The sequence below is a fragment of the Papaver somniferum genome, chromosome 1, assembly GCF_003573695.1.
Source record: "Papaver somniferum cultivar HN1 chromosome 1, ASM357369v1, whole genome shotgun sequence".
In the NCBI taxonomy this organism is placed as follows: domain Eukaryota; kingdom Viridiplantae; phylum Streptophyta; class Magnoliopsida; order Ranunculales; family Papaveraceae; genus Papaver; species Papaver somniferum.
In genome coordinates, this window is record NC_039358.1 from 132,950,343 (window position 1) to 132,976,041 (window position 25,699).

The 25,699-nt window shown below is 40.3% G+C and overlaps 1 protein-coding gene across 1 annotated transcript; it reads right to left on the reverse strand.

The window, feature by feature from the left end:
- Positions 1-323: 323 nt before the first annotated feature.
- Positions 324-1,049, reverse strand: LOC113350922 (probable cytochrome c biosynthesis protein). The gene has a single exon (XM_026595025.1). The coding sequence runs from the start codon at positions 1,047-1,049 to the stop codon at positions 417-419; it is 633 nt and encodes a 210-aa protein (XP_026450810.1). The 3' UTR covers positions 324-416.
- Positions 1,050-25,699: the final 24,650 nt, after the last annotated feature.

Sequence of the window (25,699 nt, forward strand, 5' to 3'; positions counted from 1 at the left end):
GTTCTCATTTTAAAATTAGTAAAAATAAGAATCATAAAGCATTGGGCTATGCGGAAACCTAATCACCCGGGCAAGCGCGTTATGGCAAGCTTAATTAGAACTTTTTTCGATGATTGGTGAGCTCTGCTCCGGATCCCACTTTTCCACTTGCACCTGCTGACCGAGCTGACGTTGTATTCTCTTCTCCAAGATCACCAACTACTGACCTATTTGACCAAGGTCTTCCTTATACAGCAGATCTCATCCAATAGAATCCTGATTTGACACTCAAAGTAAACGTGAATAGTTCACTGAACTTTTTTATCCATCTTGCAGTGATAGGGAATGCATGTAGTCTCGAGCCAAATAACAGAAAAGGGATCAAGAAAGCGAAGGATAACATATTGATGCCACTATACCTGAAGATCTCAGGATGATTATCTACCGCCTCGTGCTCGCGCCACAACCATCTCTTTTTGATAGGTTTTATGGAATGATGCCTGCTGCTTCATATGGGAGAAAAGAATAATAGATATGACGGTCATTAGAAGGAAGAAGCGCCAGAGAAAGAGTCCTCGTGTATCATCTGTCGCAAAACTATGAACGGAAGCTAGCAACCCGGACCGTATTGAAGAGGTTCCTAAGACACAAGATAGAAGAGTGACAATATTCAGAAGCAAGGTCCAAGAATTCAGAAGTGGTAGAATGACTGAATGAATACAAGCTGTGGCTAATACCCGAGGCATAAAAGAAGCATTTTCTACGGGATCCTGAAACCACCAGCCACCCCAACCTAATTCATGATGAGCCCACCAACTTCCTGGAAAGATGCCTACGGTTAAAAAGTACCGACATGTCAAGATCCAAATTCGAATAGGTTCCAGTTCCTGGTCAGAAACCATTGTGCTCGCGCCGGCGGTCCAACAAAGAGACGAAGTAGTGGTGCCTACATCTTTGAATTTCAGGAGTCGGGATTCGACGCATCCAGCAGAGCGAAGCAAGGTTCCATTATTTTCGGCGGCATCATTCCGCATTGGCGGCGAGTGACATGTCACAGTCTCATTCAACATTTTGGATCTACATTCGCTAATCTCGATGAAAGAGCAGGTAACTACATAAGGCAGCTTTCCCCGCTCTGTCTTCTTTACGATTTAGGGGTACTTACTCGTGCACGGAATCAAACAAGATGAGCTTCTGGGGAGCGGTCTTATTGCCGCATACCACGGTGGGGTCTTCGACTGGGGTGAAGTCATAACAAGGTAGCCGTAGGGGAACCTGTGGCTGGATCGAATCAGAGAGGGCCAAGAAAACGGATGCGCGTGCTAACGCGCAACAGCTTTATAGGTAGGAGCCGTTGCTTGTTGGCACGTCCTTTTGTGACACGTTGACCAACTTTACCTCTTGTTCATCAATTTCTAAAGAAAAACCGGGCACTTTGGTGAGACGTGAAAAGACCCGATCCCATTCTGACTTCGATAGGTGGAATCGTCTCACACCATATGTATTGAGAATATTCGGGAGACGTGGTACAAATGTTGGGCCTACTATACCCATTTGGCTCTATAAGTGAGAATGACTTTGATAATGGAATCAACTAATTCAATTGGGTACTCTTACTAAAATCTAAATAACATCAAAGTGTTGCAACTCGCAGAAAGAGACCCCCTAAAAAAGAAAGGAAGGCGACTTGACTATAATTCGGATCCTTCCGTGAGCAGTAAGTAGAAGATCTACCCTTCTTTATGGAAAGCAGGTGGAATTCTTTCAAGGTCGGTAGATCCGGTCGAGGTGGTTTTACCAGCGCGTAGGTAGTCTAACTTCCTATGACCGAGTCTTTATGGCCCATGTGAACATTTGTTCTGTATGTATTAAAGAAAGCCTCTCTAACTGATGAAAAGTGGTCGGTGTCCACTAACAACCATTCCTAGTTCGGCTCTGATAACGCAATTCCGGGAGGAGTCGATCTAAGGGCACTGGATCCCTTTGGACCTGGAGAAGGTGTGACGCTGGGTCGGGGTTTGGTGAACCAACTGCTCGCTCCTCTAGTGTTGATTAAGTCTCGGGTCCCTTTTTCTTTGCCTAGGTTAGACCTTCGGAATACCCCAGAAGGGGATTTTTCTCTACTCCCCCAATCTTCACTTTACACCCCAAGCTGCTCAACAGTAGCTCAGCTCCTAACCGAGTTTCCTTCCGCTGTTGAGCTAACATTGTTTTTATTTCGTCTGTAGCTCTCGTTCCTAAGCGAAGATTGATTGACGAAGACGGATATTCGTTATTGGGGATTGGAGTTACCTTGCTTGACACTAAGTACATTATCTGACATGCCCAGTATTGCGGTCATTCTTCCTAAATTGGTGTCCAATCCTATCTTTGGTACAGGTCCCGTGTTCCCATTAGCTCTACTATTTACCTATCCTAAGAAGTTAGCCAAGAAAGTTACTGAACTTCATTTGAATTGCCAACATGGCAAGGAATTGAGACTACTACTACAAGCTTCTGGACTCGACCATGTATTTCTTAGGGTTCTAAGCTCTTTCATAGCTATTTCTTTGATCAGACCATCTCAAGAAGAAGATCTTTGTTGGACCGCCGACACGAGCACAGTGGTTTCTGACCATGAACTGGAACCTATTCAAATTTGGATCTTGACATGTCGGTGCTTTTAAAAGTGGGTAGCATAATCCATACAAACTTGAGATCCAACACCATGATAAAATACTACCTTCATGATTAGACCATGTCCCTGAGATTTGATAAATGAAAGGTGCATTAGCGGTTAATACGTTGTAATTGGATAGGTTATTAGGAATATGATAGAACGAAAGACCAAGGAAAGGAAGAAGAATACACAAAAATGCAGGTGATGCTCCAAACGCTGGTGTTTGTTTCTTGTTGTAAGTGAATGCAATGAAAAGACCCGGAAATAACGAATAATGAGAGAATTCGTTTATTGACATTGCGTGCTCATTTCCTTCTGCTTTGTTAATCATCCCGCAGGAGGCCCGAAGGTCTGAAAGAACAAGGAGCTCACCCGATCTAGCTTTTTTTGATTGAATTCCCGATTGGAAGCGATCTAGTCTTGTTTGAACATCAAGGTCATATACATATATATTTAACACATAAACGTCGAAAGCAGAGGTGAGAGGGTGAGGCGAGGGCCCGTGAAGACGCTGATATTGTTGGAGTGGAACAATAGGTGTAAACAACTGACGGTATACGGAGTTGTTCTCTCCCTCTACTCAATGACTGATTCATCATATGGGAAGGTACGAAAGATCACCCCTTGAGATGTATATCTTCTTGCCGAGGATTCATTTTGTGTATGCGAGCCGCTGGAATACAAGGGAGTAGGGAATCTAGACTTAGGGGAAGCAGTCGCAGTTGTTACTATAACATATTATGTCTCCACAGGTTGACTCTCGTTCCTTTCAGTTCGCGTTTAGCCCTAAATTTCTTTATTCTATCACACACACAGAAAGAAAGAGTCTAGCTATTGAGACAAATAATAAGAAATCTGACCGGCTTAGTCGAGTGGGTTCATAAAGCACGTATATCTAGGGGATTCATAGCGAGTTCGATCACGACAGCACTTTAGAGTAAAATTCCATATCTAACGACCAGTCATATAGGTGCATTAATAGCTGATCAAAGGCAAGATGTCATCTTCTTGAATTCTCGACAATGTATACAAAATGTGATCCACGGGTTAGTACAAGATTCGTAATGTCGTTTCCACGGCCTTCTTCAATGGCTCGGTTAGGCACTTTCGTTAGACTAGAGAGGAATGTATATCGTCGAAAGAATGTTAACACTGACTTGCACGGAACAACAATCGAGATTCTTTGGACCATCTTTCCGTCTATCATCCTCATGTTCATTGTTACACCATCGTTTTCTCTCCTATACTCAATGGACGAGGTCGTGGTAGATCCATCCATTACTATTTCTACCACGTCTCGACCCCTATAAAAAAAGTAAGGTCTTTTCTGGTGACTTATTGGCTAAATTTGCCCTGGTTAGTCTTGAAACTCTTAAATCAGTCCACCTCGCAATGCTATTCTTTCTAATGCATATCTTACTTTACCAGGCTGAAAGGGTCACGCTTTTACGAAGCTCGTCTCACGATGTCATCATCTTGCTTTCACGAACACCTGGTTTCAGAAGCAAAGGCATATCCTTCATGCAAAGGATTGAATCCTGTTTTGGACACTCCTCATTTGTGAAGAGAACTGCTCTTGTGGCTGAGTTTCATTAGTACTGGCAGCTTGTTCGAGATTTGGGGCTATAACACTCAGTAGTTCTACCATAGTTCGGTGAAGCAACTCAATGAGAAAGGTTTAACCAGTCTAGTGTACTTATCTAATATAACCTTCTAGAACAGATAAATCAGTAGTTGAGGAATGTATTCTTTCTTTCTTGCTTTACTGCTTTAGTGTCTTGCTTGCTAGCTCTTCAATTTCGCATAGTGAAGGTTGCTAGTTACTAATATATGCATTCTTTTATTTTACAATCCGATGGAAGTTGATAGGACTGTGTTGACTGAAGCTTGAGGTACCTAGCGCTCTTTGCAATTGAATCAGAACTAGAATCCCCTTGTTTATCCGGGTCCGAGGGTTCAAACGCAAGATAAGGAGCTGCTCTCTTTGCGATGAATCCAATAGTTACGATATCCCCGCACAGATGTTCTAGAATGCGCCGTTTTCTTTGTTAGAAAGCCCTCTTGCTGCTTGAAAAGGAACTCATGACATAAATTGACACTATTCAATGTCTCGAGTAGGCCAATTGCCTTTCGGTTGTGACATTGAGTAGGTCAGTCAACGTCGAATTGACATAGATAGACACTTTATCGAATTGACCTACTTATTTTTTAACTATGAGGTCTCGAATATACTACCAAAGGCCCTAGCTTTTTCTTTCGAGACTCTCCCTTTTATTGAAAGTTTTGACTCTTCGCATTTATAGAAAGAACCTAAAAGACAGGAATCCTACCAAGGTCCCATTTTTCCATCTTTGTTGTCCATTTCGTTAAGGTAGAAAGAAGAAAAGATCAATAAGTGATATGTAACCAGTGATCAGGAGATATACGCACCTTAGTGATGTAACACCTTTCAGATCAATTCTTCTAGCAGAACCGTGTTAGATACACCTCATAAACCGTTGGATATGAGGTGTTTGTCTTCGACTATGTCTACTGTGAGTAACTATACCAACCATCCTTACTAGTGTCTAATCCTTTTTTTTTATAGAGTCCGTTCGTTGGGTGATGCTTGAATGCTTCCTCCCTCCAGGTATCCGCTATTCGGTGCGGAGTTGAATCCGTAAAATGAGAAGAAAGAGGAGAATGTGGATCTCAGAATATCCCTACCGCTACCCACTATCTCAATTGCATTTCAAGCTTCTCAAACGAACTGTGAAAGCGCCTGCCCGTGGGCTTTGTCTCGAATGCGCCTATAGAAAGTTCATAGGTTGTTGGAAGCTCTCTCCGTCGGCTCTTAGCCTTTCTTTATAAAATAAGGTGGCATATCGCTACTTCTTCCTTTCTTATTGTCTTATTAAGCATTTTTCCGGAAGTTCCTGCCTTCCCCCTTAGAGGGATGGCACAAAAGCAGCAGATATTGAAACTAATAGCAAAGAAGGCTAGGCTCCTCGAACCATATTATATTAGATCTTACTATACCGTAATTCTCTAATCTCGATGAAAGAGCAGGTAACTACATAAGGCAGCTTTCCCCGCTCTGTCTTCTCTACGATTTACGGGTACTTACTCGTGCACGGAATCAAACAAGATGAGCTTCTGGGGAGCAGAGAGGCCCCTCCCCATCTCTAGCTGGCAGGGATTAGATTGTGTCTGTTAGTCCGACAGGTAGAAGTCAGCTGGGAATTGGGTACGAGAATTGGGACAAATCTTTCACTCACGGAGACTATGTCAGGTTTCCAAAATTACTGTTCCAGATAGCCATCACCCTACTCGCAATATTATTCCTTCGTTCCTCCATTGTTGTAGTTAAGGCCGCCATGATTGTTCCAGGTTCCCATCTTTGGGGTACTTTTTGGAGTCCATTTAATGCCGTCATGATTGTTCCAGGTTCCCACCTAATGGGTGCCCAAACGCCGCATGGATGAAGGTTAGCAAAATATTTTCGCGAATTGCGAAGGTTTTTAAATAAAAATGTTGGAATTCTTTCCCATAATTACTTGTTGCTCTACGCACTCGTCCGTCCTTTTTGTATCAGGCATGGTATTATCAGTCTTGAAAAAGGACTTGCTCTTCGTAGCGCTCTCACACAACCTCCAGTGGCCCTTCAACCATTAATTCTGCCTTTTCCTTGTACCTTATCAAAAGATCTATCGTTCAGTTGTTTCCTTTCTTGGTCACCAAGCATTCGTTCAGAGTCGACAACAGCAAGAAGTTAAATGGCATCTGGTTCAATGTACGCTATCTTGTCTAGTTCAATCAATGGCAGGATTAAAAAAGCACTTGATCGACCAATCCCCCTCTTGTCGTCAACCGGATTTCCCTTCCATGACGAATCTTGAAAATGACATCGGTTTTCAAATCCTGTTTCCTTTGACCAACTTGTTCTTCCTTTCTCTTTCTCGGTAAGCGGTTACGTTGGGTCACATAAAAAATGGATAAAGAAAGGATATCTATACGTGTCTGATTGGAATGCTCAAAATTCTACTCTTGGTTTTGCTAACTTAGTTAGTGATCTTGGATCAGGTGCATCCGGTCTGTCTGTCCCATCAGTTCCGTCATATCGGTCATCACCAAGTTAGTGGTCAGTTAATGCAGGATTTCGTGGTTCAATTTATGAAAGAAGTGCTGGTACTCGGCTATTTTCCTTAGCTGACGGATGAGCTTTTTATAGAAAAAAATGGGGTGAATTTTGTCCATATAGTAGGTAAGTTACGTCATGTGGTCCAGCTAGTAGATCGAATTCAGGCCTTTGGGAACTGGCTCTGAAAGTAGAGGATCCTAGTTAACTTAGCCGGGAAATGCTGAACCTTATCTGAATCTTGAAACTCTTTAGTTTGCTAACTCAGTTGGTGACCTTGGATCTGATGGTGGGTCAGTGCTAGGAATTGGTTCTAAGCTAAGGTTTGGAAATCCGTTACTCTTATTTAGAGGCGGAAGCGTGTTAAAGCTCTTGCATTCCTGAATGGCCCCATCTCTGAAGTTCACACCTTTCATCGTTAATAAGATTCATGCATCTGTTGGCGAGGGAGCAAAACTCGAGCGGTTAAGTCATAAAATAATCGCTATCTTTCGCACGCTATATCCTATTGAAATTATTTTCGGGAGTCTTGCCCGTCTTTCTCCTTATTGGACTAGTGCAATGTCTGGAACCTCATCTCAGGACTCATATTAAAAATAAAAAAGGCCTCCTTGATCAAAGCACACAAAAAGGATCCGCAGCAAGTGATTGGACATAAGACGCCACGTTCTGTGGAGGTAACAACTCTAATCTCTTTATAAAGTATTTAGTAAAGGACAATATCCTAATTAGTAATGCATGACTAAATTCCCATCTCTTTCCAAAACTTGCACTTTCAATTTGTATTTACATAAATGCCTCAGTTAGCTTAGCCGGGAGAAGCTGAACCCTATTCTAATCTTTGATTGGATTAGCTGCCATAGCCAACCCTACCAACGGATCTCCCAGAAGGATATGTCATAGCTGTGGGTCGACTGATCCACATGATTTAGATGGTTTAAATGGCTTAAAATGCCCGTTTCACCAGATTTTATTTATTGGAAAAGGTACTCCCAACTAGCTTAAACCTAAACTAAGTTTCAACAGACATTTCAAAGTAACCAACAAATGTAGAAGCACCAGATAACCGATCACTTGAACCAACACGAGAAAATATAACATAACCAAGGTCACCAGATGTAGCATAAACAGGGTCTTCAGAAAGGAGCGATAACTAATAAAAGTCTCTAACTAGTTCACGTTCACTAGCTCTTGCTCAATCACCTAGATTAAATCCAAAACCTCTTGATTCAAGGCTACTTCCACTTGTGATAACGAATCTCGCACATACTGAATGCTCAGGATCTGATGTACCTGTAGATCCAGCCTAACCTAGAAACCAAGGTGATTAAGAAGACCAAGTCTTTCATATTCACCAAGACCGACCAAAAATCAGACAATGACAGAGAGTTGAGATTGGGCGAAAGAGTTCCTACAATTCCCAAGAACTTGACTATAGTATGGACTATCCGAAACCTCCAATCTGCTCGTTTACCAGGTTCAGTCCGAAGTGCATTTCTGCAAGCCGAAGCTTGCAAGAAGCATAGTAAACTATCGGGTCCATCTGAATTACTAGTGCTGCACCGACTCCAATTAATTTCATCCCTTCTAACATGACACGTCATTCTCGTGAATCTTGCTTTTGTTTTGTCCGTATTTAAGTTTTTCTTCTCTTATGAGTTTACTGAATGAAGACTTAGATCAACAAGAAAGAAAAAGGAGATATAGCAGCTCGGTCACCATTCTCTAAAAAATTCTTAGTAGTTCGGATGACAGATCGGTGAGAGTCCTAGAGCTTGGATTCTTTAGGGGGTTTAGCACATTTGATGCTGGATAGCTGGATCTGGAGTCCTAGTCTGGACATAAGCTGGAGAGGTGCCTATAGGCTGTTGTCTCTTTTTGAACAAAGAATGACCCTCATTTATTCATATCAGATGCACGGTGAATCACGAGACGGGAGCGAAGACCTTTGATATTGGTCTACAAATCGCTGCAACTAATGTCCCGAAAGTAGACTCCGTCCTTTAGTAGAATGATGGGTTAGGAATAGAAGTGGGCATGAATGGAGCTTAGCTTCTAGGATTGTGTTGACTGAAGCTTTCTTTCTCCATCTAATCTTGATTTGCTGTAAACAGATGATAGTCTCAATTGGCTTATTCGATGGGAACTCTCTTCATTTTTGAGTTAACCCGATCGAGTTCACCTCTTTCTTTATTTTCTTCTCTATTAGCTTCTTTCTTCCATCATCCAATGGGGGTCACTTCGCTCGTGATTAAATTCATGGTCTGACCCCTCAGATCTGTCAGTTTTATCTGGTCCGTCATCGTTAAGTTAAAAAAAGGCTATTACGTTAGGTGGGTCAGGAGCTGGAGAATGTGCAGATCTTGCAGATGATGGGTTATCTGGTTCCTAAGCATCAGCTGGTGATTCAGAAAAGGTTCAGTCAGGTTTCTTAGGTGCATAAGGTCGGCTGTTTGGTAGTCTTAGTTTTGCTGACTTAGTTGCTCCAGAAGAACGCCTAGACACAAGTGAAAAGTGGTTGTTGGATTAGTTCGTTCTGTATTCTTGTTTTATTCTGTCTTATAATACGAAACTACTGCATTTGGTTTGTCTTCAGCTGGATCTACGCTTAGGAAAAGTAGGTAGAATATGGTATATCCGGTAGGTCAGGGGCATCAGGTCCAAGTGTTTGTAGAGAATATTCTTGGAAAAGAGTTGTGGAAGTGGTCTTGCTTAAAGGATATCTTCGTTTAACCATCGACTGGACGAGAAAGAGCAATATGCAATCCTATCTGTCTGGGTTACAGCAATATGCATATTCCCAAATATATTTATATAATGGATTATGCTATCGATAAGGTTGAATACGATTTAGAGCGCCCGTTGGTCCCTGTTATTATCGCATCCATTTCTCTTCCCATGGAGCCCCGAGGCTGCTAGGGATAGCCTTTCTTTGTCTAGCTAAGGAAGGCGATGACGCAAGGCGCTTATGGATGCAGGATCAACTTGTTAGTGAAGGCGCGGTTGGAGGCTCGATTTCGTCGATCTGGTTTCGAAATGTTTTGGACCAGGGAAGAAAGCACTTCTTGGATAAGGATCCCACCGCCGCTTACTCCCACTGAAAAGCTTGACTTCTCTTCCTCTTCATCGACCGAAAAAAGCGAGATAAGTTAAGGATCAAAATGAATCATTCGAAGCAAAGCATAGTGAAGAGCTGGGCTCGTTTCCTCTTGTCTCAAAGATTCAGGAATTAAAAATACATCCTTATTATATAAAGAAAGTGGGCTAACTGCCGAGAAGCTAAGATATGGTCCGTCTCTGAAACGAGATGAGGCAAAAGAAAGACCAACGTGTACTCACATGCATGGAATGATGCTGCCTTTTGCCGACTACTACTTTCCATTTCTCCACTAGGATCTGATCCTTTTTATCTCAGCTCTGATACCAACTGATAGCCTTTTCAACTTTGCCCATTTATACTTATACCTGTTGCATGCACGAACGAATTCGTCAATCTGACATTGGAGTTCCCTCTCGGAGAAAGACCTAGTTTACGTCCAGTTCTCTATCGTAATTTTGGTCTGATAGTTGAACATTGGTCTGGAACCCCGATGTAGTGGGTTCTAATTCCCTGTTATCCAACTTCTTCCAATTGAATGAAATAGAAGAGTTCAATCTAGAAGCCACTACGCTGACTTCAAGTTCTGACAATCTGACTTGACCTCTCACCTGCTCTGTCCCAAACAACGAAGAAAAAGAAAGCTACGAATGGGGCATTTTCGGGGAGTAGCCCAACCTGCTTCTTATGAAACCGACTGGCTAAGGCAGCCATTGAAAGGTGACTGAAACACCAGAAACGGAGACTACCCGAGCTAATGATAGAGGAAAAAACACTTTCCGACCAGGTCCCATTAATTGATCATAAAGATATCGTGGAAATGCTGCACGGACCCATATATATAGGAACGGAAAGAGAATCACCTTGATACTAAACCAGATAGATCCCGAGATCTTATTTGAAATGGGAAGATCTAGGATAGGCGGCCAACCTCCTGGGGAGAGCGATGTGCATAGACCAGGTGAGTAGGGATGCATCTCCGTGGACCGCTCGTCGGGCCTGATAGGTGGTGGTATCACACCCTTCTCAAACGAACCGTACGTGACACTCTCACATCATACGGCCCCGTCTCGGAATCAGGACCTACTTGACTTTGACCAAGGGGTCCTCGAACCAACCTGTCCTTGCATGAAAAGGAATTTTCATGGAATTGATAGCAGACAACGCCTACTCTACGAAGAAGTCTGCAACTAATAGAAAAAACTACTACATCGACACTACTAGTTGAGTGTCAGGTCGTGACCGGGTCCGAGCTTCCCAAGCTCTATGCTGTTGGGGAACTCTGCTAAGGTCTTACCACTTTCTTGACTGACTATACTTGAGTCTTTGGAGTACTTTAGGATTATATTCCGCGCCGAGGTTTTGATTGGGGACTAACTAAGGTCCATTGAACATCAGCTATATCTGATCTGCGGTCGTAATATAGGAAAGTTTTTATGTGATCGCAGCATCAAAAAGAAAGTCCGAATTTTCCACGGAAGCCGCGAAATATCTGATCTTAGGTGCATTTCCATATGGAATCTTATTGTTTGGGTACGACCGGACAACTACCGATATCTATGAATCTGACAATTGTTTCTTATAATTTGGATTCTATAGGCGGTGCTCTAATTCCACGACGGAGAGTCGGCGTGGCGCAACTTTCTGGCGAGTCAATATGGAGTAAAAGGATTCAAACCTTTGCATGCCGGTATCAAAAACCGGTACCTTGCCACTTGGCTATACTCCAAGTTAAGGTATGAATTCCATGAATCTTTCGGGACCGTGGAACTGGATTGCGAGACTCTTCTATTATATGACATTACTTCTATGGGCTATCTATCTATGTAATTGCTATCTATTCATGTAATTTCCAATATAGAACTTGAAGACGAGCGCTCGTCGCTATTTATCTCTCTCCAGAAGTCACAATGTACGAGAAGAGAGTGATCCTGACTTCTTTCTGTTTCCGCTCCTACTCTTCTTTAGCAGGATTTTCCATATTCCATTCTTCGTGACAAACAAGTAAGTAAACAACATGATCGGAGCTAGATCTTTGGATCATCTGGTAACTTTCAGTTAGTTAGAGTCACTATATAAACAAATAGAACACAAGCTCTACCGTACACTTTTGGCTCTCGATAGAGTATAGCTTACTTACCCGTAGAGGTACTGAAAGTACTCGAAGCATATGGACCTAGCCCACCTCTCGGCTGGACCAGTTACTGCATCTAAACCTCTACGACTTGGGTTAGCTGCTGATAGAGAGAAGTGTGTAGAAGCAGTTCCTTCAGATGAATCTAGTCGATTAGATGGATCCGTAGATGTGGGATTCGTTAGCGCAAATGGTATTGGTTTAAAGCGAGAGGGACCTGGGTTTGCGGATTGAGAAGAAGCTGCTGGGCTTGACATAACGGAGTTAGTTACACTGTGACTTGAGCGGGAGACTGGGGAATGGTTTGCGACTGAAGGAAGTAGGGATCGGCCTCCCGTACCAGCTTTAAAAAAGACACTAGTTGTTACGTTGCCTTCCAATATCATTGAATAGCATGCATGGCCCGGGGAAGGTCAGTTAAGTGGGAGAGCCATGTTATGGGTAACCTTCTTGCACGTAGGCCGAGAACCGTTGTCTAGGTTTCATATTGGGATTGATCGTTGTATAAATTTATGTTATTATTCTTTGTCCTTTAATACATGGCCTAAGGTATAACTGTATTTTGAAAAGGTTGGAAGATCTGGCCAAAGAAGGTAATAACCCTGTAGATTCGTTCCAAGGTTCGATCCTTCCCAGTAAAACGCGGCGTGTTCGAATGATGATCGCTTTTACGCGAGAAAGGGGGACTACCCTCTAAGCCTAAGTATTCCTCAATGACCGATAGTGTACAAGTACCATAAGGGAAAGGTGAAAAGAACCATATTTAGGGAGTGCAATAGAGAACTTAAAATCCGATGCGAACAATCAGTCGAAGGAGCAGATGGCTCTAATGGCGTACCTTTTGAATGATGGGTCAGCGAGAAAATGGGGAGAGAATCTTAAGCTATTAGGTGTAGGCGCTTTCCAGAGGTTAATTTCTAGTTCTTCCTATTTGACCCGAAACAGATCAATCTAGCCATGAGCAGGTTGAAGAGAGTCCTCTCCCAAGCTAGGTTCGTTCTACTTGTAATGGTATGACCAGTGCTACTAACTAAAAGAACTCTGTTTGCGCATCTCCCTCTTCCGGAGTGCTATGTTGGAATTAAATCTATAACTGTCTTAGTCTACTATTTACCTATCCTAAGAAGTTAGTGCCCTTTGCTAAATACTTTATAAAGAGATTAGAGATGTTACCTCCACAGAACGTGGCGTATTATGTCCAATCACTTGCTGCGGATCCTTTTTGTCTCTCTAGAAAGGGTGCCTGTAATCCACACTCAAACATAAATTTGATTTATAGCTTGTATAGGCTAAAACGCACGCAATCGAACTAAATTAAATCTATACCGTGAAGCCCCTGTTTAAGGTTCTTTATATAACCTTCTTTCAGTTCCTTTCATGCTAACAAAACTGGGATTCATTTCTGCCCTGAACGGTAACCGGTCAGCAGATCTGCTCCTACAAAAAGAGAGAAAACGAAGAATCAACCCACTGGTTGTCGGTCGCATTAACGATGTGCGGCGATTGGGTGGTCAGTCTAAACTCTCGAGAAAGGGTTTCGAAATAAAAAAAGGTAAGTGGACATCCCTTTGTATCTGGATAAGACTTCCTTGCTTTCACTAAAATGAGTTCTGAGATTGAACTAGTAAACCGTCTGAGATAGGACTTTTCCCGTCCTTCAGCTCGAGGAACTTCCCCTTTGCTGTAGTTGAGTTCCCTAGTTATCAAAGATTGGTTTACAAAGATAGATAAAGGTAGATCTGGATCGAGTATCAGCTACTGTTAGTCGCGGAACCTAGACATGCTGTCAACGGTAGGCGCATTCATCCACGGCGTATGATTTTGTATTTCGTCGGTCGATACAGTGTAGTCAACTCTATTTATGTCCGCCTTGAACTGTGCTATGATAGCATCCTTTCGTAGAAAGCCTGATTTTTGACTGAAAATCCTTGTGTCAGTGGTTCAAATCCACTTCTAAACAGCAGGCGAGACGGATTTCCTCAAGTTCCTGCAGGGTGAGAGACAAGGTGTAGCTTAGTCTGGTCAGCGCATCTGTTTTGAGTGAATCAAATCATCTTTGCTTCAATTGTGTCTTGTGTAGTTACATAAGATTTCCTTGCAGTTGAACAACTCTCTAACTAGTTCAATTGAGTCATTTGAACTAGTTATGGTGAAGAAGAACATGGTTGATATGAAATGCTCATATGGCTAACCTTTTGGTTGACTATTGTTGAACCAAAAATGTACACGTTTGGGTACGGTTAACAAACCTAGAAGCGTGCATTTCATTTGTGTATAACAAGCTAAGTTTTCGATCTAACGATTGAGAAATATTAGCTTAAATCTAAATCAGGTTTTCATCTAACGGTGGATATTGATTGCTTTTATACCAAGGCAAAACCCTGATTTGAAAGACTATATAAGGGGACATCTAGCAACTCTGCAAAACTAATCCCCACACCTTACATGTGATACTAGTTTGCGTGCTAGAGTCGGTTCTCCTTTAACCTTTGGTTTTCTTCTTCTAAAACCAAGTTAAACAACTTGAAGACTTCATTGGGATTGTGAAGCCAGACCGATACTACTTTTATCGTAGTTGTGTGATCTGATCTTGCATCTTCTATCGTACGAGTACAATCATATTGATTGGCTTGAGATTTATATCTCCGATAGGCAAGATATAAAAAGTAATCACAAACATCTTCGTCTCATTATTTGTGATTCCGCAACATCTTGTTTTGCTACCATATGATTAAGATTGTTGTGAGGTGATTGATTAATCTAGGCTGTTTTTCGGGAATATAAGACCGGATTATCAAAATACGGAACAAAAACTTTAGGGTTTTTCTGTGGGAGACATATTGATCCTTTGATAGACTTGTCTGTGTGAGACAGATTTGTTTATTATTAAAGCCTGCGATTTTGGGTCGTAGCAACTCTTAGTTGTGGGTGAGATCAGCTAAGGGAATCAAGTGCGCAGTATCCTGCTGGGATCATAGGCGTAGGGAGTACAACTGTACCTTGGATCAGTGGGAGACTGATTGGGGTTCAACTATAGTCCAGTCCGAAGTTAGCTTGGAGTAGGCTAGTGTCTGTAGCGGCTTAATACAGTGTGTATTCAATCTGGACTAGGTCCCGGGGTTTTTCTGCATTTGCGGTTTCCTCGTTAACAAAATTTCCGGTGTCTATGTTATTTCAGTTTCCGCATTATATTGTTTTATCTTTATAGTTGAAATAATACAGGTTGTGCGTCAGATCATCAATTAGCATAATCCAACCTTTGATTGTTGATTGTCATTGATTGATCCTTGGACATTGGTCTTCGGTACCGTCCAAGTTATTCCTTGTGTTTGACTAAAGACTCGCTGATTTCTATTAGCTTGAGTAAATCAAAACAAGAGAGAGATATTAACTCCTTGAGATACTTTTACCTAGATTGAGTCTGACTGTCTAGTTGATTCTCTAGAAAGTGTTTCGGATTTAGTCCATACAGATTGCTAAGCGAAATATTGGGTGGTGTTGTTAGACCCCGTTTTTTCAACTTCATTGAGATTCGTTAAGCCAGGTCTAGTTATCTTTTATCTTGATAACTTGAGTATCCTGATCTTGTTCGATTGTTGATTTATCACATGAACAAGATAGATCGAAATCACAAAGTTCTTTTCGTCTCAACTTTGTGATTCCACAAGTTTTATACCCGTGAGGTGAATAATAATCTAGGCCACACTTCGGGTTGCATAAGTCCGGATTTTGAGGATAGACAGACTTTTGTCAAGTTGTTATCGATTTCCATCACCTGGATCTTACGTTTGATCTGATCATCGGTTTCGATCGTACATCAGGAAATTAATTATACATGCTTAATCTGTGGGAGGAAGATTTGGTTTAAAGTCTTCAAATGAGTTGAAGCAACTCTTAGTTGGTGTGATGTCATCTAAGGGAATCAATTGCGCGGAGTCCTGCTAGGATTCATGAGGCGTAAGGAGCGGGACTTTACCTGTATCAGTGGGAGACTGAGTTCGGGCTCAACTACATTACAGACCGAATTCAATTGGTAGTAGGCTAGTGTCTGTAGCGGCTTAATACAGTTTGGTGTTCAATCTAACTAGGTCCCAGGGTTTTTTTGCATTTGCGGTTTCCTCGTTAACAAAATTTCTGGTGTCTGTGTTATTTCTTTTTCCGCATTATATTGTTTATCTTTGTAATTGAAATATCACAGGTTGTGCGTTTATCAATCATAATAGATAGGTCTGACCTTGTTTGTTGAATAAGACTTGATTGATCCTTGGATATTGGTCTTTGGTACTTTTCAAGAAATCTCTTTGAGATTAGGTTCACGGATTCAATTCTTTAAACGTTCTAATCACAAGAGAGATTGAGATATAACTCTAGACACTTTTCTTACGGAGAGTAGTGATTACCCTAAGTTTTAGGGTAATGATCGTCAAGTACCCCATTAGAAGTCCCTAACTTGGGACTCGAGCCTAACGCATCTGAGGTATTACTTGAGTCTCTTCAGACTCCATAACCCGATCCCCCTACTACTGTTTAGGAGAAAATTAAGCTATTAGAGACCCGTTATCCGGATGAATCTGTTTGTCAAGACACTCATATGAAGCCCAATTGGTCGTCCCAGATAGATCCAGTTGTCTTGAAAGAAATTTTCGATAAGGTTGTGCTCCGTCTGTTCATTTTTCTGATCTTGTGCAGTTGTCTCATTTTAGTGGCAGTTTTATTTGGTTTTGATGATCCACAGTTGTTTCAACTATTGATATACGATTTGAAAAGGTGATTAGCCATTTTATGGGTATGTAATGTCTGGATGAAGACTTTAACCTTAGCACTTCTTGGGAGGTAACCCATGCTCATGCAACACGGTAATATCTTTCCTTAACTCTTTTGCTTCAAATAGTAACAGTTTCTCCTTGTTCATGTTTTTTATTTTATCTTTATAAAATAGAGGACAATGTTAGATTTAAGTTTGGGGGTATGGGAGAAACCTTTTTGTTGCAATAAATAAACTCCAGAGCCTAGAAATTTATGCTTATTAAGGATAGAACTAACCAATCTAAGTGGATGGAAGCATCTTGGTTGTAGGAGTTGAGGAACCAATCTGATTAGATGGAATCATTTAAAGAATCTATTCATAAAAGCACAGAGCTCAGGTGTTAGAAATAACATGGTAGTTTCGCCATATCTCGTTGAGTCCTTTTCACTTCTGTTTTTATTTTGTTTTCTTTTTAAAAATATGTTTCTCTAAGTGATTAGGTGGGGCTCACGAATCAAGTTGTTACCACTGCTAGGGTGAAATATAGCGATTGGGATAAAAAAAAAGAGAAAAAAAAATAAAAGAGAAATTCAGACTAGACCATTAGACCAAACAGAATAAAAATTGTTCAATAAAATCGACCACTGGTTCCCTTGTATATGCTAGTAGTGTTGATATTAGTCAGGCCAGTATCTCAGTCCATTAGGATAGGTTCATTTTGGCAGTGGCCTTTAGACAGATATGAGAAACACCGTTCACCTAGTCAACATCAAAACCATAGTTTTTTCTCTATATCCATCTCTTAATCTATCCATGTGATTTCTTGACTTCGGATATTGATGTCCATAGTGCGACTATCTGAGTAGAGCTGTGTCACTTATATATGAATTTTAGTATGCTTGAGTGCAAACTAGTGTACAACAATTGGAATTTCGCATCAGGGTACTTCCTCCTGTAGTCAATGAGAGTATGCAAACCAAGGAGGTTCTTTAGTGTTATTCTAAGGTTATGCGTAGATAGCTAGGGTCTGGAGTAAAAGATTTTGTGGGTATATCTCTTGTAAGCCCTTCCGAGACTATAACTCGGCCATTAGGGCCACCTAGGGGTTTAAAGGCTTGTTGCATACGCTGAATGCAATCACGATGCCTGCGACAGTGAGTTAGGATTTTATTTTTTATTTTAGATTTGCTCGAGGACTAGCAAATAATAAGTTTGGGGGTATTTGATAGACGCATTTTGATCTCAATTTTCTGTATTGTTAGTACCCATTTATGTATTTGTTTGATTAGTTTATGTTTTTGGAGAAATGAGATTTTGCGGCGAAAATTTGCTCGAAAAGTGGTACTTGGACCCCCAGAGAAAAGTGTTAAAGGCACCCAAAATAATTTATAAAGACACCCAGAAAAATTACTATGCGCACCCCAAAAATTACTATTTCCGCCCATGTTGCTAAAGGGAGACCAGCCACGGATAAAGGGAGGTCATCCTCTTTATTTTGAATTTCAAAAAAAGGCGGGAATATTTACCAGACGAGAGGCAGATTAGGGTTCGCATTTTTGGGAGGATTTAAAGAGATTCAATACCGGAATTTTGGTGGGATGGACTTCTTAGAGCATGATAAGCACGAAAGTGCGACGCATTTCAACCCATAAATACATTGGCTAGGACTCATTATTTCTCTAATAAACTTGTTTTAAGTCTTTTCAAGGAAATAAGCTCTTATGGAGAAAGTTGCTCGAAAAGTGGTTTTTACACCCCAGAGGACACGTGTTATTCGGACTCTCACTATTGGTTAAGGGGCACCTCAATTACTAAGGGGCACCTTCTTTACTATTCAACACCTATTTCTAAAGGGACACTGGAACTGGATAAGGGGAGGTCATCTTCAACCTTTTGAATCTTTGAAATTTGGCAGGAAAATGGCAACAAAATTAGGGTTTCAGTTTTAGAGGTGTTTGGTTGAGACTAAATAGCTGAAATCAAATGGGTTTGCTCCTAGAACCTAAACAGGGATGGTAATGTGCTCTGAATCAGTTAAGTTGGGCTGGATAATCACAGATTGATGTAAACAGGGAAGAACAGTTTTGGTGGGAAAGTATTACTCTCCCTGCGTATTATTTTGGATTGATGCCTGTAGAGATTTGCTCGGATTTGTTGTCGTGTTTGGATAGATTTGAGACAGTTAGAGTTAAAAAGGGGAGGTATAAGTTCCATGCACGTAAAAAGGAAGGATTTTCTCATGATTTGATAAACAGGGAAAGTGTTAAATGCTCGAGAGATACTCGATATTCTGGCAGTGATTTGAGAGATTTTGTCGTGAAGATTCTCTGAGATTTGTTTGGAAATATCTTGTTACACTTAAACAGGATTGGTGGGTGCGTTAATATGGGAAACAATGGGCTGTGTACGTGGATTTTACAAAACAGAGTTTGAAGATATACAGAGACTCTGTTTGTGTTATCTTAGAAAATACGTGCTGATTTGGAAGATATTTGTCGTGGGAGTATATTCTGAGTTGATTAGAAGAGTTTGGAAAGATTTTCGAGCAAGAAAGAAGACGCGTAATGGAAACAAATATCTCCGGTTGTCTGTTATTTCTCCACGAGATGGTTGAGCTGTTTTTGGGAGTTGCATGAGGTGAAAGAATGTTTGAATCTATCCGGTACGTGTTGGAAACAAGTTTGGAGTATGAAAACCACGAGCAGAGGCGTGAGAATGGAGAGAAGAAAAATATAAGGGAAAAATATCTCGTAGAAATGCATCGAGTGATTGGGGAGGCTACAAAGTTGAGAGAATTGCTGCAGAGAAATCTGCAGCAGCAGCAGAAAAACAGCGAAGAACGAAGAACAGACTTGCAAAGACAGTCGTTTTCCAACAGTGACAATGACACATAGCCGTGGGTAGTATATCTACAGTGGTTGCGACACATTGTGACAGTCGTAGAAGCTACATCGTCAGTAACAGTTTATTGTTGTATCTGTAACAATTATAACTGTTACAAAAGCCCTGTTTTATACCTTTTCTCCTTGTAAACACCTTTTTGAGCAATGAAATATTATTTTGAGAGTGTTTTCACCATGTGGAGCTAAACCCCAACATTGGGTCGACGGAGGAAGCCGGACTTCATACTTGGGTGAATTTGTTTTATTTTCTATTTGACTTTTGCACTTAATTAAAATAGAATTATGATTTGAAAAAATTAATTATTATTTTATTAGATGGGTCATGCTTTCTTAGATGTTTGATGTCTCATGATTACGATTTATAATTAATGTTTGGAGAATCTACCTTGGCAAGAATAAGAGTCGGTGTTGTTTTATTTGTCGAGCGATAATTGTTTGAGAATGAATAGTTGAACCTATTGATATGAGTTTGGCCGAATCCTAGACCCAGTAACTCTCTATTTTATTCCTTTAAAATTAAGCTTAACAAGTCTTAGAGTTCAAATCTTTACTACTACAATAACCACATCAAAAATTACTTCAGAGCATTACAGGGTTGGTACTATTAATTGGATCGAAGGAATTGGGTTAGATAACCCGGGAGAAGGAAACATGGGTGAAAGAAGTTACGAGTCTCTGTTGGCCTGATTTTGGAAGACTCGGGGAGACTGAATCACAGATAATGTTTCCTAAGATACGTAATTACCTAATAGAGAGTTTGGGATGGTTTGGACAGGTCAGAACCGCGTAAATAAGTCGGCAGAGATATTATTGTCGTGACTTGCACGGAAAGGAAGAGAAGAATTTTAATCGGTATTTTTAGGTTTCCGAGGGATATAAAAGGTGAAGTCGAGTTCCAGGGGAAGGTATTGAAGTTTAGATAAATTTAGGGGAAGTTTAGAACACCACAGAGCCGAGAAATCGAGGTTGCAGGAAACCGGGTTCTGCTGCTGCTGCTGAAGAACACGAAGAACATTAGACATACCAGAGCAGTCTTTTATTTTACAGCATATCATTTCTATCGTTTCCTGTAACAGTTCCTATTGCAACAATTCTCCGTAACAGTCAGTTTGTAACGCCTATAAAACGTTGCAAACTGTCTGTTGTATTAGTTTCTCTTGTTTTTCACCCTTTTGAGCTATGAACACCTATTTTGAGCACGTGAATAATAGGAGGAGATGAAACGCTTTGCTGAGGCGATGGAGGAATCCATTGTTCCATGAAAAGTGGTATATTTCTGTTTTAATTAATTTTTGCAATTTCTTTTACGATTATTTGCATGGAACTAATATTGGAAAATTGATTTTTATTGAATGATTCTGACCCGTTTTGATGAAGCATGCTTAGTTTAAGACTTTTGATGTTTCATGCTTGATGTATACAATTGTTACTTCAAAAATCTATTAGAGGCAATAAATTTGAATCACGTTAAACGCAAAGAATTGCATGAATATTGATTAAATTAAATCACTTAATTGGTCAATGGTGGAATCCTGAGTCTTGGTGCTCTCAACAATCTTGAAATCGAATTTATTTGAGCTTCTATTTTAATTTAAGTCTAAAACAAAATCTTCACAAGTCTTTTAACGAACCACTATTCTTACCATTGTAAAAACTACATCAATAAGTTTGCAAACCGGTCTGCGTACCTTGACTCAACCGATTCACGAACTACTCAAGTATTTGTACTTTGTGCATTTACCAAATATGTCGATTATGATCCAACTGCGATTAAATTATTTCTCTAAGATAATTTGCATTTGATCAATTATGTATAATACACTAGACTTATTTTATCACATGATTGTGACTCAATATCAACGTCTTTGTGTTCATGAAAACGAGTGTTAAGCTTTTAAGTTCAAACCGGCTAGTTTCGGCTAACCATGTGATGTGATTTTATATAGTGGTAAATAGAGTTGTCGTTCACTCAGACTTGTTGAAATTGTTTTTAGGATTAATAAAGGAAAAACACTAAAAATATACAAATTATGTCACAAGATGAAGAGACATTGAGACGCGGGATTTCACTACTTTTCATATTGTTGTGGTTCAGTCATTAACTCTAGATAATATAGCTCAAACAAAAGAAGTTGTGACTCTAGTTCTTTGCCAAAAATAGATTTCGTAAAATATTATTTGTAAGTTATAAGCATGACGCATCTAAAGTAACTAAAACTAAGCATGCGGCATCTAACAAAATAACAAGTAATTAATAAAAATCATGAAGCAATTAAATTTATGAAAAAAGTCAATAAAAGAATTAATTTATTTACCACAATCATGAAAAGTTGCTTCCTCCGTTGTCCCAGTGATGGGGTTTAGCTTCTCATGGTGAAAACACTCTCAAAAGATTTTTTATTACTCAAAAAGTGCTTACAATGGTCAAAATTGAGAAAATAATCAAAGCAGCTAGTTTGCAACGCTTTATGAGCGTTACAGACTCGCTGTACAGAACGGGCGTTGCGAACTGAAGATATAGTTATTGATGGACTGTTACAGACTTGAAATATACGACCCTAGAAAACGACTGTCCTTAACATCTAATGTTCTTCATGTTCATCTTCTCTGCAGCACCAGAAACTTCTCTATGCAACTCGTGATTTGATCACTCTGTTGCTCTCTGTTCTAACCCCTAACTCTCCATCCTCTCTAAAACATACCAGCAGGCTATATATACTCGACAGCACCAAGAACAACTCGTAATAACAACACATAATCCTCCATTACTTTTTATTATTCTCTCCTGCCCTGTTAAGGAAATAATCTCTTATTCTTCTCTCTCATGCGTCTATGGCAGCTGAAACTTTCCAAACATGTTACTATCACGCCAAAGATTGAGTGAAACTCTCTCCGATCACACGCCATCATTCAGTTATACACGGGGAAGGAGAGAGACAGCACGAGATATTCTCGTGCTCTGATTCACCCAAATCCACGTAACCAACTCATTTTTTCGAATCAAATCTCACTACCATTCCTGTTTGGATAAAACAGGCCCAATTCCAACAAAATCCGAGAGAAAGTCCAACACAAACTCTCTCGAAATCATGTCAGAAATCATCGCTGGTGAAAGCTAGTTTCGTGTCTTCCATGTTTTACTTCGAACTGATCATCCAGCCAAATCTAATTGATTCTAAAGCCCATACCATCTCTGTTATGCTCAAACAGAACTTCCCAAAGAATTACAGCCATTGAATCGCACTGGAACACCTTCAAAATCCGAACCCTAATTCTGGTCGTATGCTGCAATATTTTCCCGCCAAAAATATAAATCAAATGGAGAAGATGGCCTCCCCCTAATCATGTATGGGCGTCCCTTTAGAATTTGCCTTCTGGGGTGTAAATAACAGCTAGTGTGCCCCTTAGTAATTGGGTGCCCCATAGTAATAGGATACCCCATATCCAAAACTGCGAGTCCAAATAACATGTGTCCTCCGCGTGCCTTTAGCAACTTTTCGAGCCGAATTTTCCAAAAATGTTTATTTCCCAAAAATACATACAAACACGAAAAACACCATAATAAGTACAAAATCGAGTGCCAACAATATATAGTATTGAGATCAAATTAGACACAAAAATGTGTCTATCAAATACCCCCAAACTTATTATTTGCTAGTCCTCGAGCAAATTTATTCTAGAAAAGAAAATTCAAACTCACTAGGTGGCCCTAGTGACCGAGTTATAGTCTCGGGAGGGTTTACCAGAGGTGTACCCACAAAACCTTTACTCCAAACCCTAGCTATCTATGCAGAACCTTGGAAGGCACTAAAGAATCTCCTTGGTTAGCATACAATCATTGATTATAGGAGGAAGTACCCTGATGCGAAATTCCAATTGTTGTACACTATTTGCACTCAAGCATACTAAAATTCATATAAAGTGACAGAGCTCTACTCAGATAGTTTCTGTACATCATAACCGGAGTCAACCAATCACATGGAAAGATTAAGAAGATGGATAAAGAGAAAATATAGATGGTTTAAAGTGAACGGTGTTTCCCATATCTGTCTGAAGGCCTCTGCCAAGATGGACCTATCCTAATGGACTGAGATATCGGTCTGACTAATATCAACACAACTGGCATATACAAGGGGACCATCGGTCGATAAACCTAACTCTAGGTCAACACAACTGGCATATACAAGGGCACCAGTGGCCGACTTTATTGAATTTATTCCGGTTGGTCTGATGGTCTGGTCTTAATTCTCTCTCTCTCTTTATTTTTTTTCTTTTTTTTTTTGGTATCTCAATCACCCTATTTCACCCTAGCAAAGGTAAAAACTTGAATCGTATGCCCCACCAAATCACTTAAAAAATAAAAACATAAGGATTAGGATTCAACGAGATATGGCGAAACTACCATGTTTTTTTTTAATTCTAACACCTGAGCTCTGTGCTTTTATGAATAGACTCTTTAGATATTTCCATCTAATCAGATTGGTTCCTCTCCTACAACCAAGATGTTTCCATCCACTTAGATAGGTTAGTGCTATCCTTAATAGGCATAAATTTCTAGGATCTGGAGTTTATTTATACTGCAACTAAAAAGTTTCTCCCATACCCCCAAACTTAAATCTAACATTGTCCTCAATGTTCTAAATATAAAACTAAAAGCATGAACAAGAGAAACTGTTACCACTTGAAGCAAAAGAGTTAAGGAAAGATATTACCGTGTTGCATGAGCATGGGTTACCTCCCAATAAGTGCTAAGTTTAAAGTCTTCAACCATACATCAAAAGGAATTAGTCACCTCTTAGAATCATAAAGTAATAGCCGGAATAATTGTGGATCACCAAAACCAAATAGGGCTATCACAAGTAAAAGGAATCTGCAACATCCCAAGAAAATTAGCAAATAAAGCACACCCTTGTCTAGTTTCCTGTTTAAGACAACTACATCTAGCTGTGGTTCAGGTTCAGGTTCTATAACATGGTATAGATAAAAAGCTTTCATTGGTTGGATTTCCTCAAAGGCATTCTGAATATCAGGCTGAAGAGTCTGGAAATACTCAAGTAAGAACTTAGAAGCGCATAACAAAAGCCTGAATAACTGGGGATCCTCTAAGTCAATCAGATTTGACTCACACAGCTGACCACAATGAAAGAGGTGGTCTTCCTTAAGAAAATGTGTCGATCCTATTCTCCTAAAGTAACTAGGTTCAGTCTCAAAACTTAATAAACGACACATCTGAAAATCATAAGTTCCCACAATTGGAAGAAAAGTTTTTGGCGGGAAAACAAAGTCAATTTGGATATTATCGCATGGGTAAACCACATCAACCAGAGGATGGGTTTCTAACAACTGAGATTCTTTCTGGACATCATTAGGTTCGGTAAAACGTGTATGAAGGTAATCTTGTAAAATGGTTGAGGCACATATGTCAAGTCCCAAGTGAGGGACCTTTCTAATAGTTAAAGCACATGGAGAATGATAATCACCCCCAAACTTAGAGTTTTCAGTGAGATTCTCGTGCTCTGATTCACCCAAATCCACGTAACCAACTCATTTTGTCGAATCAAATCTCATTACCATCCCTGTTTGGATAAAACATGCCCAATTCCAACAAAATCCGAGAGAAAGTACAACACAAACTCTCTCGAAATCATGTCAGAAATCATCGCTGGTGAAAGCTAGTTTCCGTGTCTTCCCTGTTTTACTTCGAACTGATCATCCATCCAAATCTAATTGATTCTAAAGCCCATACCATCTCTGTTATGCTCAAACAGAACTTCCCAAAGAATTTCAGCCATTGAATCGCACTGGAACACCTTCAAAATCCGAACCCTAATTCTGGTCGTATGCTGCAATATTTTCCCGCCAAAAATATAATTCAAATGGAGAAGATGGCCTCCCCCTAATTCTGTATGGGCGTCCCTTTAGAATTTGCCTTCTGGGGTGTAAATAATAGCTAGTGTGCCCCTTAGTAATTGGGTGCCCCATAGTATAGGATACCCCATATGCAAAACTGCGAGTCCAAATAACATGTGTCCTCCGGGTGCCTTTTGCAACTTTTCGAGCCGA

Excerpts from the sequence above, each read along its gene's own strand:
- LOC113350922 (XM_026595025.1), bottom strand. The coding sequence starts at position 1,049 with ATGTTGAATGAGACTGTGACATGTCACTCGCCGCCAATGCGGAATGAT.